Raw genomic sequence first — 19,227 nt, 5'->3', positions numbered from 1 at the left:
GTGTGTGTGTGTGTGTGTGTGTGTGTGTGTGTGTGTGTGTGTGTGTGTGTGTGTGTGTGTGTGTGTGTGTGTGTGTGTGTGTGTGTGTGTGTGTGCGCGCGCGCGCGTGCGCTTTCGTGCGCGTGTGTGTGTGTGTCTGGGAGCAAGAGTACAAAATCACAATAGTGCCTACTCATTCCAGCCATTCAAGATCACTTCTTTTCATCAGCTAATTATTGTTATTGTTCCGTTAATGAGGGACATGGCTTTGCGTCTCTGTCCACTCAGCCACAAGAGGAGACTTCTATCAGGAAGAGGAGAGAGATCTTATCTGACTGGACTAGAGAGGAGCAGCATAATCGTGCCCAAGCCAAGAAAAAAGAATAACCCCCCTTCAGAGCCACAATGATGTACCGTTAACCGCCTCTGAGAGCGAGGGAATGGACAGGAAGGATGAGAGGACTTCCCTCCTCCATTCTTTTATATTCAACACCATTCTCTGCAGTGGTTCCTTTCACTGCACGTGTGAGAAAGGGAGAGCCTAACAACCCCTCTGAGAGTGGGAATTCACAAGCAAAACTGGGTCGCACACTGAGCCTTCATCTGCCGCACGCACACTGCTGGGGATGTGAAAGCAGGGTGCTGCTTTAAGCCATTGGTGGCCTAAGTGCAAGAAATTGATTTTTTTCCAATTCTTCAACAGGCCATTCCTTGCCTTTGATGTGGTTTGATTCGTTAGCTTGCTTGAAATTTTTGAAATGCACACAGAGGCATCCAGAGAAGGAAAGAAAAAAAAGGGGAATTTGTAACAAATAACATGTTTGTTCATTCTGGTTTTCTAAGCCGACAGGAAGTGCAAGTCCTTGCCCCTGAGGGAAACATGCACTGCACTGTCAACTTTCTCAGGAGGAAAAGGGAGAAGGGAAAAAAAATTAATGTGAACTGTTAACAAATAAAGCCTGTTCTGTGAGCTCCATGCACAAGAAAGCATGCCTTTCTCATAAAGAAACTCAATAAACACTAACGTCTGCGAGGGCCGCATCAGTCCCATTCAACAGCCTTAAAATAACTGCCCACCGCATGTTCTGTAAGGCTGTAAAAGTAACAGAAACTGAGCCTATTCTCAATCCTTAAAAAGATATATATGGGTGTCTTCAGAGATGACGTTTGAGTCATAGCTTATTCAATCAGATAGTATATTGTTGTATCTGTGACTCAGCCATTTCTTAGTCACCAAAGAGGAGATATGGTATGCAAATATGCCTACCAGCCTTGTTCTATCGTGCCATTGTTAAGATCCCTCTATATACAAATATATTTTTGGCACCAAAATTAGTAGCGCAGCCTCCTCTTGAGCTGCTCTAACCCTGTCCTACTGTACCACTTCTCATTGTCACGAGCAGAAAGCAACGCAAACATACAAACAGGATATTTCAATGAATGATACAAAATGAGGAACATTAAAGGACATTAAACAACACAACCATCACATATTGGTAGAATATTTCCCTCTTCAGGAAAACATGTTTAAATAGAAACATGATGACGCCCCCCTTCCAAAGCCAAGACATTCACTGATACAGAGAAATGAATGATGACTGCAATTTCAATAGGACAGATTATACAGGCTTTTCTAAGTGTATAATTCATGCCCGTCTATGCACTATAAGGAACCATGGAGTCTGTAGAGCAATGAGTAAACAACCTTGGATTCCAGATTTGGCAGATATTCAACTGGAATTAATTTTGTCTCAGTCACACATTTTTACAATTGCAGGGACTTAAATGATTTCCTGGGACATAACATGACATGACAGTACGCCTCATATGAATTGAATATCTCTTATGTATGGCAGATATTACAGCCTGTGAAGATGAATAGTAACCACGGGACTGACCTGACCGTTGTATCAAAATCCATAGATCCCTACATGTCTAATAGCACCTGATTTCACAGTGAATCCACTAGTACAGAGGGAATACTGGCTGTTATCCTCAATTCTCCCACTGGAGAAGAGACAGAGAGGACTCACAGTAGCAGTGACACAAGGGTAGGGCATAACTAGTTCACAAATACATATGGAGACGAGGAGCTAACTCTGGAAAAACTCCAAGTTTGTAATGACTATTAACTAGGTGAATTTGTACTATTTTTGGCGTTCTCTACTGTCAACAGACTAAAATGATGAAAAGTAATAAGTTGTTTAATGCTAACCAGCATAAAGAAAGACTGTTGTTCATATCGCTAGCTGAACCACACAAGTAGCCACATGGCTTGTGTGCCAAAAGTTTGGGATGGAATCTTTTAACTGGACTGAATGAACAGAATACACCAATGTATGTTTAGATCAAGTCATTCAAACTGTATACAGAGTAGAGATATTTGTGTCAAGACCAAGGCAGGACAGAAATCAAACAGAATGTTGTCAGTCAGGGGGACAAGAGGTGTTGGGGTGGAGGACTTGAAACCCTGCTACACTGGGCTGTGGTCGGGAGAAGCGTGCGTGGTTGTTAAAGTCACAAACTCGGTGGTCGGTGTGTCCCTGGTTCTGCGTAGGCCTGCGTATAGCCTCTCCTCCAGATTCGCAGTCAGTTTGTCCGTCAGCTCTGCTGTGAAGGTTTGAGGGCCGTAGCCCGAGGAGTCGGGGGGCTGAGGGGGCGAGCGCTCGTCGGGGGGCTCAGGAGGGGGTATGGGTTGTTTGCTGTCCTCCTGAGGGTCATGCTTCTCAGCAAACCCCCCCTCGCTCTCTGTGATGGAAGGAGGGTGTGAAGGAGGAGGGATGGAGCAGGAGGCCGCCTCGTCTCTGACAGTGCTGTCGTACCTCTCGGACGCCTCCGTGACCCCCTGCTCCCTCTGCTCCCCTCCACCCTCAGTAGGCGTCGCCTCCACCTTCGGGGTCTCCGGCCCGCTGCCGGCCCCCTCGGCCGCCTCCTCGTCCGGAGCGCTGACGATGCGCGGAAGCGTGCTGTGGTAGCTTGTGTCCAGCGGGTAGTTCACGCTCTGGCCTCGCCGCAACGGCGTCCGCTGTCTCTCAAAGGAGGCGTGGTAATGTCTGACTCCGGGGTCGCTCCACTGCTTGTGGCGCTGCCACTGCTTGCGGAGGTGGATGCGCGAGCGGTGCTTCTTCAGCGGCGACTCCTGCTGGTCGAACTGGGGATCGTGGCGGAGGAACTCGTTGAACAGCGCGTCTGTCTTCTCGTCGATGCTGTAGTCCCGCCTGTGCAGGGGCTGGGGGGGCGGTAGGGGCGCCGGCTGCACCGCCTCCCGGGGCGTGAACATCTGACCGTACGGCGACCAGCCCAGTGGACCGGCGCCCGTCTCCATGGCAACTCCTCCGCTGGCTCCCAACAGAGGATCCTCCTCAGGCTCCTCCTCACAGAGGTAGGACTCGAAGCTCTCACCGATAGTGCCGCTTCGCCCGGCGCTGGTGAAGTGGTGTCTCTTCTCCAGGGCTGTTGTCTCTTTAGGACTGCTGCTCCCGAACAGCCTCAGGTCCTCCGGTCCGCGGGACGGAGCCTCTATCGATGCATAACCACTGTCCATCTGCAGCAGCTTACGGTTCCCCGTCTCTCCATCGCTGCCCCCTCTATCCGAGTCCGTGCTGTCCTGCTTCCTCTCCTTCTTCATCTTCTTCTCCCCCAGCTCCTCCTCCGTGTACGGAGCCAAGTCCTTGTCTTCCTCTCCAACATCTTCTGCCTCGTCTCCCAAGTCCTGAGACGGGTAGCTTGGGAGCTCCCCCTTCTCTCTCTCTGTCTCGGCGTGTCCCCCCAGCGAACCCACACTGTCGGCGTCACTGCACACCGAGTTCCTGTCGTTGCCGGCGTACTGTTCCAGGGAGGCGCGGAGGGTCCAGATGTCTCTGTAAAGGGCTTGGGGGTCCTGGGGATCCAGGGGTTCCACTGGTTCCACTGGGTCAGCAGCACTATCCCTTCCGGCCAGGGTCGGCGCTTCATCCTGGGGATCAGGGGAAAGGCCTATAACCCCTGGACCACCACGGCAGCAGCTGGGTTCCACCATCACCTCCACCTCCACCTCTAACCTGTAAAGCAGACAGGGATGATGGGAACATTCACAGTGATGAGAGAGTGTGGGAGGAGATGCAGAGCAAAAAATAATCATGGATACACACGCACGCAAGCACACACGTACGTACGCACGTACGCACGCACGCACGCACGCACACGCACACATCCAAGGCAAGGGTCAATTCCAAAGCAAAAAAGCCAATCACCACATTCGTCTGAGACATGGTTGTGTTCACAGTGCACACTGATGTGATTTTCATGGCTTGCTATGGTTGTTGCATGTTCTTAACAAACTGAACTCGACTTATGTCATGTGTTTCCCTGCCTTTATTCTTGGGACAGCGCCAATTTAAAGTATACATGCTGTACGAAAAACAACATGGCTTGTGTAATATTAATAGTTTCAATTGCAACTGGTAAAAGAAATAACATTAGCCATCATTCTTGGTTAGCTCACGGAAGCTTTCAGGAATTTGGAAATTACTTCTATTTTCAAAAACAAACAAAGATCTACAGGAAATTGCTTTTTTTAAACTTAAAAATACTTCCCTGTTTAGTGAATGAGAATAACTGACTGAATCTGAAAGTAACTCGGAAAAGTGACTATTTTAGTTCAGCCTCATTATTTTATTAGCAGATGCTGTCTTGCCGTAAAACTGAATCTAAAATAGGAAGGTCATCTTAATCCTTAGAATTCTTGAATATCAGGACATTATCAGACCATGTCAGCGATGGAATGGACTAGGTTCTTATTATGCCAGAAATATAGCCCATGTCCCAATTCTCAACTCATTCCTCCAAAATATGCACTCAAGGAAACCACAAAAACTTTACGTCCGGTTTAAGATGATATAATTGGTTTTCCAAGAAATCCTGCTTATACCAGTTAAAAGCTCATTGCAAGTCTGACTTGGGTCGAATGGTCCTGCTACTGGTTCCATACACAATTATTTATACACTGCAGGGTATATGCTATGGTAACCAAAATGATAGCCAATATTGTGGCTCATATTTTTTGTACATATTTTATCTCATCCAATTACATATTTCTAAAATGTATTTTTTAATATTAAATATCAAATCTGAATATCAAAACAGAAGAAAGATTAATTGAAAACTTTATTACTGTGATATGGCTGTCCTAAAATAAAGAATAATAAATAAATATAGATAAAAAAAACAATAGCTATAATAGACCACGTGATTGAAAAGATCAAAAGCATTCTTGAGGTGCAGAGAAAGGGGCTGAGAATAGGGACTTCAGAGCTGCAACTTACTGAGAGCAGAGCATTAAAAGGTAATTTTGGACCACGGTTTTCTTACCCTTTCTATGATGTTTTTCTAAAAAAAAACGGATGTCTCGCTAGACGAGATTGAAATCTCGAGATTTAAATCTCGTCTAGCGAGACTTAAAGAAAAAGCTATTAAGATACGCGATCTAACGCAAGGCCGCACATTTTAAGCTGTGGCGGACCCGGGATGGAGTTATGAAATTTTTCTACTGTACCATTCATCCTAAGATATCATAACATCATAGAAAGGGTAAGAAAACCGTGGTCCAAAATTCCCCTTTAACTACAGCAGAGCACTGGCTCCTCTAGCTCAGTGGTTCTCAAACTTTCTCATTCCAAATGTATATGTATTCCCATTCTGAAAATCGTTTGTGCCAGGGACAAGATTTTCTCCAAGATCTTTTGAAAATGAGCCGATCTATTCACCTGTTTCCTAGGCTGTGTGTTTTCCACTTCCTGTCGATTTCATCATTGGTCATCTGACCAGTTTCATTGGATTTCATTGGATCAAATCGACAGGAAGTGGAAAACACACAGCCTAGGAAACAGGTGATACTCGTCGCTTCGCACCCCTGTGGCAAGCTTGTAGATCGGCTATTTTCAAGTAGCCAATGTACATATAGGGTTAAAGTGGTTAAACTGATTTACATTAACACATTTTTCTGGGGACCCCCTGGAATCCCCGGGGGGGTCCCCGGGACCCCACTTTGAGAACCACTGCTCTAGCTATACAGACATGAGTGCAAAAAGGTGCAGCAAAAGCAGTGGACGTGGATCATGAATGGCAAGGGAATTTAAAGATACCTGCCGAGGGAGGGGGGCGGGGTGGAGGGGGGAGAGAGGGAGGCGGAGGGCCGGCCGGGGCCGTAGGTGATGATTTCCCGGGTGCGAGCGATGTACTGAATGAGGTCTATGCGGCGGGAGTCTTCATCCTGGTCCATGCTCTCACTGGCAGCACGCTGCCGCTGGAACTGTCTCCTTTTAGGAGAGCCTGGCACACAGGAGGAGGAGGGGGAAGAGGAGGAGGAGGAGCAGGAGGAGGAGGAGAAGAAGCGAGTTATTGTCTAATACAGGGGTTCCCAAGCCTTTCAGCTCGAGACCCAAAAGATACATTTGGTGTTACCCTGGGACCCAATCTTACAAAAATATATTATGATGAAGCCCTATTTTTTGTAAACAATGCCGAAAATAACGAATCTTCAAGCTCATGGCACAAAGTTGTGAGCTTGTCGATTGGCTATTTTCACTATTTGTTTGCATTTTTGAAGACGCATTGGAATTTTCGAAAATGTTTTGAAATAATAATAATAATTAAAATTTAAATTGTAAGTACACTTTAAAAAATGGGATAGCTATTGACTCGCGATCCCAAAAATAATGTGCCGAAATGGGCCCGCGACCTAAAAGGATGCGAGACGACACTCCAGCCGAGTGTCATCTCTATTTGTGGAGATTCCATCGAGATGTGTTATGAGGTTGTGTGATCCTTGTTAATCCCGGTACGGTACGGGAGGTGCAGCAGAGCGGGGAAGAGGAGGAGGAGGGGGGAGAAGCATGTGCACAGGTTGATGGCCGATTTATACTCGGTTTTGCACGGGTGTCGTGCAACGAAAACAGCTATTTTCGGTGCGCAACACCCGCGCTCAACCGAATATAAGTCAGTGTTGTCATTCCCTCAGGAAGCGGCGGGAGGCTTCACTCAGGGGCTCAAATTGACTTGGAAAGAGCAAACTGTGCGTCACAGAGCCATCTGTCGTGTGTGTGTGTGTGTGTGTGTGTGTGTGTGTGTGTGTGTGTGTGTGTGTGTGTGTGTGTGTGTGTGTGTGTGTTGTGTGTGTGTGTGTGTGTGTGTGTGTGTGTGTGTGTGTGTGTGTGTGTGTGTGTGTGTGTGTGTGTGTGTGTGTGTGTGTGTGTGTGTGTGTGTGTGTGTGACAGCCAAGAGAAGCATAAATAACACAGTTGGATGTTGGAACACTATCATCAGTCTGTTTAAATAATGATACCAGCTTCAATACATGTTATTCACAGCTTCTGCCATATACTGCACATTACATAAATGTACATAAATATATAATTTTTTTATTTAGCATTTGATACAATTTTCTCCAATATCATTAAAACATTACCCAACATTATCTAAAATTGAGTCATTGTTGCCTAAACATCATTGCATGGCTAATAAGTCATGGAGGTTTGAATTTCAAATTCATGTTTTCTCCAACGACTATTTTTTGGCTACACTTCAAATCAATAAATAAAATGCATTGGTAACATAACAAAAATAACCATGCAATGATATTTTGCGTGTCCGGCGATTACCTATCTCAAGCAAGTTGATTTTCATACCATACTCTGTGGCTCTGTGGATTCGTCTATACCGTGAGTCATAGTCAATGGGCTAAACACCACTGTCTTCATCATGAGGAACACCAACAAAAACTTTGTTTTCTTCTTTCTAAACAACAGTTAAGATGTCCTCATTACAACCACTATCAGTAATCAATAAAACAATGTTTTGTTTTATCACCATACAAATTTCATTCTGAAATAGAGTGCAGTATTATGCAGTCAAGGATCCATTACCTCTGGTGTCCAGACTGGATGCTCTCTGGCTGCTGTCCAGCTTCCACTTCTTGATCTTAAAGTAGGGGCTGGCCCCCTCCAGACTGGCATGGCGCCGCAGCTTGGTGAAGAACTGCAGCACGGGCCCATGGCCTCCTGCCACACCACCAGGAGTGGTTCCGCTCCCGGCCGCTGCCCCCTCGCCCACGCCCACGCTGGTGGGACTGCTCCTGTCTCCCCTGGGCCCTGCTCCTATCATCTCGATCTGGGGAACACAGAGATGATAAAAACTAAAACCAGCAGAGGACAAAGTATTTTAAAGTGTACTAGTACAGTCATTTTGTACTAGTATTCAAAAGTACAAAGTACATTTTCCTTTTAATATCAATGCATTGCTGCATTGAAATTTTGAATATTTCCCCCAAAATGTAAAAAAGAAAAAGTCAAAATAGCCAATCTACAAGCTCACAATGTGTCGTGTGATTTTCACGATAATATAGTGAAAATAACCACTATTTTGAATTAACCACTTAGGCCCTATAATATTATTATTGGGCTTAAGTGGTTAATTCATAATATATTTTTGTATGGATCCAACAAAGTCCAAAATACAATATTAATATTTGAAATGTAGCGGAGTCATGTGCTTAATAAAAAATACTCATTGTATTGTCAATGTACTTATGTGCAGTACTTAAGTAAATGTACTTACTTACAGTCCACCACTGACTAAAGCTGAACAAAACAAAATATAAAGCTGACAGCGTTCCAGCGGGTACTCTACTGTATGTTTACCCATCGACCACCATTCCTGTTGTCATTCCCTCAGGCGTGTTGACCCTCTAACCTCATCAAACCACTTAAACCCTAAACGTAGTTAACCGGAGTCCCCCAGGGCTCTGTACTAAGCCCCCTCCTGTTTTTGCTCTAAGTACAGTATATTTGCCCCCCAAAAAATAGCCAATCTACAAGCTCACACCTCGTCATGGCAACGATGTGTTGTGTGGGTTTGTAGATCCGCAGATTACCCCAGAATAGGGAGGCTAGGACAGTTTACTGTTGGTTGGTTGGCTGGCTGGTACGATGATTGAAGGGCTGGTTAATAGACTGCCTGGCGCCCCGGACTCTGCACTGACCTCTGTACTTGGCTGTTAACTGATCTACACCAAGGGTTCCCAAACTGGGGGTTGGGACGTCCGGGTTCCCAAATGATTTGGGGGTCCCTGGCACAGTTATTCAACTGGGGGTTAATAAATATATCAATTTGGGAAAATGTTTGAGAACCACTGATCTACACATCTTGACTGTTGGTGATTGATTTGTTTGTTCACACTGCTTTTGTTGTGATTGTTGTGTGTTGCGAATATTTGCATTCATGCATTTTGTGTAGCCACTAGCCTATAAATCACAGCGTTTCAACTGTAACACTACTGCATAGCAATCTAGCAAGGCGCTAAGATGTGTGATATGTGTGAACACAGTCAACACATTGTTATCATTGACATAATCATTCATATTGTTGCCATTTTATTAACTTCATCGATCAAAGTGTTGTCACCGTGTGATAAAGTGAGCAGTCGATGTATTAACTAAATCAGTGGTTCTCAAAATGGGTTCTGGGGACCCCCAGGGGTCCTTGAGGGGGTTCTAGCTAAATTAGTTAATATAGCATCAAAAACATTAAGACACTTTAACCCTATATGCGATGCGTTGTGAGCTCGTAGATCTGCTATTTTCAAAATAATATTGAAAAAAAAAAAAAATTAACAACACAAATCTTGTATGGGGGTGATCTCTGGTAAAAAATAAATATATTTTTTCAGATGCGGTTCCGTGGCCAAATACATAATCAATTTGGGGGTCCTTCACAAGACAAGGTTTGAGAAGCAGACTTACAGAGCAGGAGCTAGGGTCCTTGGTGCTGGGAACTGCAGGAATGGTGCTGAAGCTGGTGTCCACCACAGAGTTGAAGGTGTTCCCAGGAAGAAGGGCTGAGCTAGGACTGATGCTCAGGCTTGTCAGTGCTGTTTGGGGCAGAGGGCACAGCATTGGCTGCAGGGAGACATACATGCACAGAGTTAGATATTGTTTTCCTTGGGACAGCTTCGACAAAACATTCAGCATACTTTGTTCAGGCAATGTAGTACCTGAAGGACCATACTGGCATCAGTACTTGTCATTGTCTATTCACTGCGTGTTGGATTACCTACTTGTATGCTAGTTGGTTTTCACACCTTACTGACATGAACAGAATCCAATGGATAACAGAATGAATAAATGGTTGGCAGTAATGTTAAGTCTACGGTGAGTCATAGTTGATGGGCTAAACATGCCAGACCACCACTCTGATCATATAATGTTTATAGAGAAAAAGTTTTTATTTGTATTTTCAAGCAATGTTTATAATATTATATAATATATTATATTATATATATAACAGAATCACACTCTTGGTGGATTTAACATATCATGTAGGCCACATCACCTCAAGTCCAGACAGCCCTTCCGGGCTGTCAAATCCAGCATGAGTGATTGAACTACCTCATCCAAATGGGAAATCAATGCATATAGCCCATTGAAATGAGCAGACAGAAAAGATCTATGATACCCTTGTTTGGGTACATTAGGTTGATATATTTTCTCGTCCCGCCCTGTCTGATTGATGTTCTAATTGGTCTTGGCCATGACTAACGACACAGCAGGACTAAAAACGGTGCTAGCTGGCGTTGTCACCTGGAAGATGGAGAGCGCTGACTTGGCGGCAGGGTGTGTCACCATGGTGATAGTGTTCTGTGGAGAGTCACACTCGTGGATGGTGACGATCTTCAGGGCAGGGGGAGGGATGTGAAGGTGCGTCAGACGTGCATTTTTCAGGTGGTGGAAGTCCCCTTCGGTGAGCGTGTACCTGGGGTGGGCAAACATGGGGTCCTAAATTTTTTTTTTTAGATCTATGCCTACCTTCGTTCTATTGTGAGGATGGGTGACAGTCTGTCTGACATAACACTTCCCAGTGCTGGAAAATCGAGCCACTAGCCTCAACACACAGGTTATTAAGTCAAATTTTCACTTATCCTCCTCAAAATAGAACATTAGGATTCATGCATTTTATTTGTTCCTGGAAAGCACTTTGTAACTACCATTATACAGTGCTAGAAAAGCTAATTAGAATTATAATGACTACACATACCATGCTGTGTCAGTACTTGCCCACTGATTTTGTTAGGAAACAATAAGTCATTTGAATGCAACACATGCACTTGCGTACATATTCAAACACATTGGCAAACTTACTTTACATGCCTTTGCATCATTCATGACCCACCCAAGACACGAACACCAAAGAGAAGCAAAGCGATTTCTGCCTTTCAAACCCACTGCATCTGCAATAATGCGTTTAGCCTAAGAGAATGATTCCTTCAGAGGCATTTGCATATCTTCAGACTGAGGTGGGGTTCTGGGCGAAAAGTAGGCCACTGAGAAGGAATTAAGAGGGAGCGAGAGAAGCCACTTCCCTTCCATACCATACATACATAACTCATTGTATATTCATCAACTTAACCCTTAACTAACCAACATATCAGTGGAATGGATACAGTACAATGTGACTGTCTTCCTGGCACCATGAGAGGAGGGGAACTAGTGTACGTGGAAACTGATGACAGCATGCATATTCCATTGACTTTGTATGTATATATACTAGGCATGGGACAATATTAAAATGTCATTATATAATGGTGATTCATGATATTATCCTGATATCTTTTATATATTTTTGTGAACATCCCTTTAGTAAAAAACAAACAAGGACAGATTAGTTATATGTTGAAAATGAATGCGCAGTAAATGAATGGCTTTGTCTTCAGATCACACAGACAGAGGTACTGTACAAAACAAGAATTAATGCAAAACAAAACCTTACATACGGTGATCATAAATCATAAGGTCCCCCTTACATAACGTAAATGAAGGATAAATAAATAATAGCAAGATTGTTGTGACTCTGTCCTTTAAATGAAATAAAAGTCCAACTGGCATTGTGGCATTGAGTCAAACTAGTACTTTGAACCCATTTGACTAAAAACATGACCTAAACAACACTGACAGTTTTCTGTCACAAACAGTACTACTAACCTTGTAACATAGAGAATGAGATGTGCCAAACCTTGGTCCTTATCAAGATGTGCCAAACCTTGGTCCTTATCAAGACCGATTGAAGTGCAAAAGCACAGCATGTTCAATATTTCTGCCTTTCATTGTGCTTGTAGAGGTGTGAGAATATGCCCGCTAACACTCTCTAGGAAGGAACACTGACACGCTAGTGCACTGGTTCCCAAATCTAAAAATAAAAATAGCCAAGCTCACTATTTGTTTATATTTTTTATTAGATTTTTATTTTGATTATTGTTTTTCATACTTTTTTTTAAATCTTTTGAACTAATACAAAATGTGGAGGAAACTACAATATATGAATAAACAAATAAATACATTAATTAATTAATTAAAAATGTTTAATGGGTCCCACCCATTGTTTGGGAAACACTGCATTAGTGAGCTAGATGGCTTTGTGAAGCGAACACATCAAGATTATCCCAATAATGAAAATTCACCATAATAAACACATACACATCTTGAATGTTTCATCATGATAAAAGATCAAATATAATTTTCTCCCATCCGTAATATATACATGTGTACAGTATGTTTGAATGCGCGTGCGTGCGCGTATGTGCGTATGTGCGTGCGTGCGTGAGCGTATGTGCGTGCGTGCGTGCGTGCGTGCGTACGTGCGTGCGTGCGTGCGTGCGCATGTGTGTGTGTGTGTGTGTGTGTGTGTGTGTGTGTGTGTGTGTGTGTGTGTGTGTGTGTGTGTGTGTGTGTGTGTGTGTGTGTGTGTGTGTGTGTGTGTGCAAACGCTATCCTGACTGACCTTCGCCCTTTCTCCTGGGCCTTCTTGCCATGGTCAAATAGTGCAGCTTCATTGAAGGAGACCCTGCGGCCCGTGGTGCCCGTCGAGAGGAAACGCTCCGTCTCCTGGTCAGGAGAGCTGCCCATTGACAGACACTCTGACTCATCCACCCTGATGGTGATTTCTGGACGGAAAAATAAACAGACAAATACCATGGTCAGACATATACTCAGGGTTTGATTTGCTGTGGGGGATGGGGGGGTCCATGCTCGATTTTCATTTATTCAAGTTATGGGACTAAAGCTTCCTCCGATTTTTATATCCCTCTCTGGTCATTCATTTTTTATCATGGGTGCTTCTGTTCAGAATTAATTAAATACATGCATTTCCTTTTGGGAAATGTAGACTGTCTGATATGATTGATGTTTGAATAAACATTTAGTTTAATATGTGTTTAGAGAAGAAGTCCAAAAACACATTTAGGTGGTTATTGTCAAAAATATACCAGTGAAAGACTATATCAAAAAATAACTTTTGTCTAATTTAAAACAGTTGCAAAGCATAACTTTAAATACATACAGTAAAGGTTATGGCCAATAGAGAAATATAGAATATATACCCGTTTGTAGCATCCTCCTTCCATCAATCTAGTTGCTATGCCTCCCTCTCTCATCCTCTTTATCCCATTTATCAATTACTGCTCTCCATCAATGTCTCTCCATCCCTCCCTTCTATTCCCTTGATTCCATCTCTCTCTCTCTCTCTCTCTCTCTCTCTCTCTCTCTCTCTCTCTCTCTTTCTCTCTCTCTCTCTCTCTTTCTCTCTCTCTCTTTCTCTCTCTCTCTCTCTCTCTCTCTCTCTCTCTCTCTCTCTCTCTCTCTCTCTCTCTCTCTCTCTCTCTCTCTCTCTCTCTCTCTCTCCAGTGGTGGAAAGTAACTAAGTACGTAGCTTGTAGATCTGCTATTTTCAAAAGATTTTTATACATTTAGAAAACTTGAAATGGGATACATCTGCATAATAAATGCTTTTACTTTTGGCACTTTAAGTATATTTTGGTGCCAGATCTGCCAATAATTGTGTACTTTTACTCAAGTAAATTTTGAATACCGGACTTTTACTTGTAACAGATAATTTCTTCATTGTGGTCTTGATACTTTTACTTAAGTGAAAAAATACGAGTACTTCTTCCATCACTGTCTCTCTCTCACCATGTGTGGGTTGAGAATCATCCATGTAGGTGGTGTTGGTTTTCTCGGGGTCATCGTTGGCCCTGGGGCACACAGAGACACTCAGATCAATGCTGTGACATGATTACCCCTGAAGTCTGCGGCTTCCATTCGTAGAACCCAGCCAACACACAGGCAATCACATAAACCAGCCGTTCTCAAACTGTGGGCCAAGAGGATACTGCAAGCGGGCCAAGTTCATTTGGCAGTACTGTCATGTCTATTCTGTTATTGGACAAATCTCAATAAATGTAATGTAAAAAAGAAAAAAGGTAAGGTATAGAGCCAGTAAACTACATGAAGGATTAAGTACCAAATAATAGCACCAAACTGAACACTAGACTAACTGACAAGAATAACTGAAGACTAGAATAACTGAACATAAAAGTAATCTGGCACTAAAACAACAACGAAACAAACAAGAAAAAATATTACCATTTAAGTGGAACAAAAAGAAACAAACAAACAGAAAAACATTCAAATATACTTTACAGAGAGTGCAGTTTTCCCCCTTTCATTTATTGAAGACTTCACATCCATATTGGCTTACTTGGATTTGAACAAATATTTTCAGATAGCTACATGAGTAACATGATGTCTGTTCAACATCATGTCTGGTAGTCAGACAATCTAGACATCATGGTTACGCCCCTGGGAGACAGGGGAGTAACCATGGCCTTTCACTGGCCCAGCCATTTGAATCCCTGGCCCACCCAATCTGGCCCACAACCTGGCTCTCATTATAAAAGCACTGGCGCAGTGAGCGACCTCCCTGCTTTTTTATTTAATTTTTCATCTCAAACATGCTCAAAATGTGTTGGTTTGGTAGAATTAATGTCAGAGAATACACAGCATTTTATCTGGTCATAAAGTAACCAAAACACAGAGCAGAAACTAGGGACCTTTGGCAGTTCACAGAATGGCAACAAAAGTGAGGCATGCCAACAACACACCTTCCGTGTTCTGAGCAAACTCTCTCCCCACACTGTCAGAGAATCCCAGTGGGACTAAATCATTTTGTTTACCAGGGGTAATTCCTTGCTGCTAAATATTTGCCAATAACTTGATAACCTTGAGGGTCAGGGACCTTCTTGAACTGACAACACATGACAATTTCATGTGTTGATCAACTAAAAAGGAACAAACAAAATGCAGGACAAATGCGGTATTGTCAATTAAGTACTAATTCACGCCTACAGAACAGGTCTGACTCAAAGCAAAAGGGTTATTGCACATGTATAAAACAATAACGATAAGTTACGATAAGTATGCACCTGCTCACATTGTGGCATCTTCATATCTTTGAGCGATAAGACACTATCCCTTATGATATCATTATGTCCTATCATTAATTGCTGTCTTCCTCAATTCATGTTGTTCATGTGCTCAGAATGTTCTGTGAGGTAGAAAGAATAAACTGAAATCTTTCACCATCATCTCTCTCCATCTGATTGTGTCTGTGTGTGTGTGTGTGTGTGTGTGTGTGTGTGTGTGTGTGTGTGTGTGTGTGCGTGCGTGCGTGCGTGCGTGCGTGCGTGCGTGCGTGCGTGCGTGCGTGCGTGCGTGCGTGCGTGCGTGCGTGCGTGCGTGCGTGCGTGCGTGCGTGCGTGCGTGCGTGCGTGCGTGCGTGCGTGCGTGCGTGTGTGTGTGTGAATGACTTGAGGGATTTCTCTGTCCATCCGGTTCTGTGCTGCCTTCTTCTTTCTTTCATTTCCTCTGCACACTCTGCTTCTCCAATGTTTGCGTGTGAGCATGCGTGCGTGTGTGTGTGTGTGTGTGTGTGCGTGCGTGTGTGCGGGTGCGCACGAGCATGCCTGGGTGCGATGCAAGATTAATCACTGCCTATGGCTGCAATGAAATCTCATTACACTCATCATTTGTACCAGTCTGTATGATTCTGCTCTGCTTTTCTCTGCCTCAATGGGTCTTGCCTGCTCCCTCTGCCTCAGTCCCTGTACACTGAACTCTCTGTGTGTATCTAGCAGCTGTGTTTTCATATTCAAGTGCTAGTGATAATGCCTGCCACTGTGTAAAGGCACAAAGCATCTTGGGTTGAATGAACGTGGATGAATCATGGAAAAGAAAAGGTGAGCATGAATATTGAATGTGTTTTCACTGCCATGTTTTCAGAACATCCCCGTGGGGCGTCCTCCAGATATCCTCACAATGGACCTCTGTATAGTGAGCAAATCGTTGCTGTCGGGTGGAAACCTCGTATGTCCAAAACTGTTACTTTTCAGGATTCAATCCAAATATATTTAGCTACTTTTGCACTGTATGAGGGTTACATCATTCCTTCCTGCACCCTACTGCAACAAGGTTTTCATTTGAATACTAAATATATTTCGAGCTGTTCGGGGTGTCTCTGCATTGTCTGGGGGACAACATTTGCGTGCGCACAAAATGTTCTGAACTCCTTTTTAGTGCTCGTACACTAATCTTTATGAAGAATGTCTCGCACAGCGCTGTGGTGGAGCACACGGGAGAATTTGTATTGTTAGCCCTATTAGCAAGTCAAATGAAACCCATTTACTGTGTAATTATACAACGTGAGCAACACTGAGCATGAACGCCAGATCTTCTCCAAATAATGGTTGAGTATGAAGTGTGAAGCGCCTAAGGGATGATATACTTTGTAGTCTCTGCTGTCGTGGGCGTCTCACCTGGCATAGCGGCCCGCTTCTCGACAGCAGCGTCGGCAGGCGATGATCAGGACAGAGATGAAGACCAGCGTTCCTGCCAGGAAAATGGAGAGGATCACCAGGAAGAGCAAATAGCCATCCTGCCCCTCTGCAACCTCCTGTGGAATCTCCTGAAGATAAAGAGAGGGAGACTTTGGATCTGTAGCCAACATAATACTGTAGGTCTGTGGTTCTCAAACATATTAATTTCAACGACCCCCCAAATTGATATGTTTTTGGACGTTTTTGGACCCCCATCTGAAAAGATGTTGCGCCAAACCCCATACAAGATACCCCATCAAATCTTTTTAAGATTATTTTAAAATAGCCTATCTACAAGCGACACGTTGTGAGCTTGTAGATCGGCTATTTTTAAATAGCTGATGTGTGTAAGGCTTAAGTGTTTAAATTGAATTTGGTGGGGACCACCTGGAACCCCCTCAGGGACCCCTGGGGGTCGCCGAACCCCAATTTCAAGAACCACTGTTGTAGGTACTGTGAGGCTGGTTTGTGCTCATACAATGAAACTATAATTTCTCAGTGCAATTTATCAGTTAATGCCAGCCAGGGCTATTAAACTTCCTCTGTCTTAAGTAAGGGAAATTCAGTTAGTTTATCATAAAGACAATGTTTTTTCTTTCTGGAGAAGCATAGTGAAATCTCAAAATCTATTGTTTTCCCAGTGCTCATTCTCACATCCACATAATGTTATGGGCCACTGTTTCCCAAACAGTGGGTCACGACCCAAGTTTGGGTCGCGGACCTATTTCTATGGGTCGCGAGTAAAAATCCCTTTACTTTTCGTTTCCTATATTTTGTTTTTAAGGATTATTTCAAAACATTTTCTAAAGAAAATTCACCCAATAAGTCAAATATTTTCATGAATTAAAAATAAATTCAAACATTCAAAATAATTTCATAAATAAATAAAATAAAGAAAATCAAAGAAATTCCATAAATGACTTTTAAGAAGTAGTGAAAATAGCAGATGTACAAGCTTACAGCGCGTCGCGATGCGACGCGTTGTAAGCTTATAGATCGGCTATTTTCACTAGTTTGGTTCGTGGGGAGACATAAGGTTTCTCTGTTGGGTCTCGTGCTGAAAGGTTTGGGAACTCCTGATATAGGCTACTCTAGGTATTGAGAGTCATAATTGTAATTAAATCAGCCACACCTGATGGAGTAAATGCCTATTTTATAATTTTATGTCAGCTATCATATACTGTAGCTTACTGCAACTCAACTCTACAGTATTTAATTCAGTTCAAAACATAGATATGACTGACCAGTACACAAACAATATTTGTAATAAGACTTTGTTAAAAGACATTTTCAATAAGATTTATATTGACACCAGGCCAAAAAGAGTCAAATGACGCTCCGTGTCACTACTTGAAAAAGTAACTCAGTATCAGCTGCTGGCCATCAGGACTGAACACAGCTTTAATCGTTTTTCTTTTTTATTATCCAGGAAAAATGAGACACACTTAGTTATTTCCTCAATAAATTAGTTTATGTGCATGCATAGTCGTGACTTCATGAAGCTTGTGTTGCATGCGTTCAAAAGGCATGACATTGTAATAAATAAAAGGTGATGGCACTCTATAGAGTTAGCACTGTGGAGGAACAGCCCTTGTCATTATATTGTTAATATCTTGGATGGCATGGCAACCAAAGCTGCCAATAGGTAGCAATAGCATACTGCTGTTCTACAAATCGTTGCTGTCGGGCAGAAACCTTGTATCTCCAATCTCCATATTGCCCTACTTCATCATAATCATAGAGGAATAAAAGGAATGGGGGATCATAATACAGTCACACAAAAGTAGCAAAAATAGCCTATCTATAATACAAGCGCACAATGTGTTGCATTGCGACACGTTGTGAGCTTGTAGATCTGCTATTTTTGTGTGTAATTGGTTAAGTGTGTCTGTGGGCTTTATACATATTGAACCAATGAATAGTATTAACAAGACTAAACAATAACGACGTTGGATCCATTAGAACACAGGTTCTTTTTTTCTATTTCCTGAAAAGTCACAGTTTTGGACATACAAGGTTTCCACCCAAGAGCGACAATATGGTATCACGTATGTTGTACTAGGCGAGTTGTTCTGTGATGCTCTAAACCAGGGGTCTTCAACAGGGGGTCCGGGACCCCTAGGGGGTCCTCAGAGCTACTATAGGGGGTCCGCCAAATCTTTGTGTGATAGGATTTCGTTTTTTTACATTAACCACTTGAACCCTAGAATTCCTTTTCTGAGGGGAACATTAGCCGGAAATAGCAGATCTACAAGCTCTCAACGCCTCGCGGAGAGCTTGTAGATCGGCTATTTTTGGCAAAGAGGCTATATAGGTGTAGAGGGAAAAAAGAGCAGACTAAGTAAAAAAAAAACTTTAATCTGAAACACAATTTTATATAATAGTAGGGGGGTCCCTGCTTCATCTCTCTCTCAGCTAGGGGGTCCTTGGCCTGAAAACGTTGAAGACCCCTGCTCTAAACGCTGAGTGAATGTGCAGCAAAGTGTTAATGACGACTGGACACTGACGTCAGG

General features: G+C 43.2%; 2 protein-coding genes across 2 annotated transcripts in view; both read right to left on the bottom strand.

The window, feature by feature from the left end:
• hcn2b (hyperpolarization activated cyclic nucleotide-gated potassium channel 2b) overlaps window positions 1–19,227 on the bottom strand; it is a 247,604-nt gene that overhangs the window by 170,648 nt on the left and 57,729 nt on the right. The gene's annotated exons all lie outside the window — the stretch shown is intronic.
• Window positions 321–19,227, bottom strand: part of cbarpb (CACN subunit beta associated regulatory protein b) — a 23,437-nt gene continuing 4,530 nt past the window's right edge. Inside the window, exons 4-11 of the mRNA XM_080431573.1 lie at window positions 16,655–16,803; window positions 13,974–14,035; window positions 12,787–12,949; window positions 10,593–10,764; window positions 9,756–9,911; window positions 7,881–8,124; window positions 6,102–6,288; window positions 321–4,019 (exon numbers count right to left, since the gene is read on the bottom strand). Of these exons, the coding sequence (XP_080287699.1) occupies window positions 2,453–4,019; window positions 6,102–6,288; window positions 7,881–8,124; window positions 9,756–9,911; window positions 10,593–10,764; window positions 12,787–12,949; window positions 13,974–14,035; window positions 16,655–16,803 (2,700 nt within the window). The 3' untranslated portion in view covers window positions 321–2,452. The remainder of the gene's footprint in view (window positions 4,020–6,101; window positions 6,289–7,880; window positions 8,125–9,755; window positions 9,912–10,592; window positions 10,765–12,786; window positions 12,950–13,973; window positions 14,036–16,654; window positions 16,804–19,227) is intronic.

Source organism: Gymnoscopelus braueri (assembly GCF_963280865.1).
Source record: "Gymnoscopelus braueri genome assembly, chromosome: 6".
NCBI classification, from domain to species: Eukaryota; Metazoa; Chordata; class Actinopteri; order Myctophiformes; family Myctophidae; genus Gymnoscopelus; species Gymnoscopelus braueri.
The sequence above is the reverse complement of the archived record's forward strand: the minus strand, read 5'-3'. Positions and strand labels throughout refer to the sequence as shown.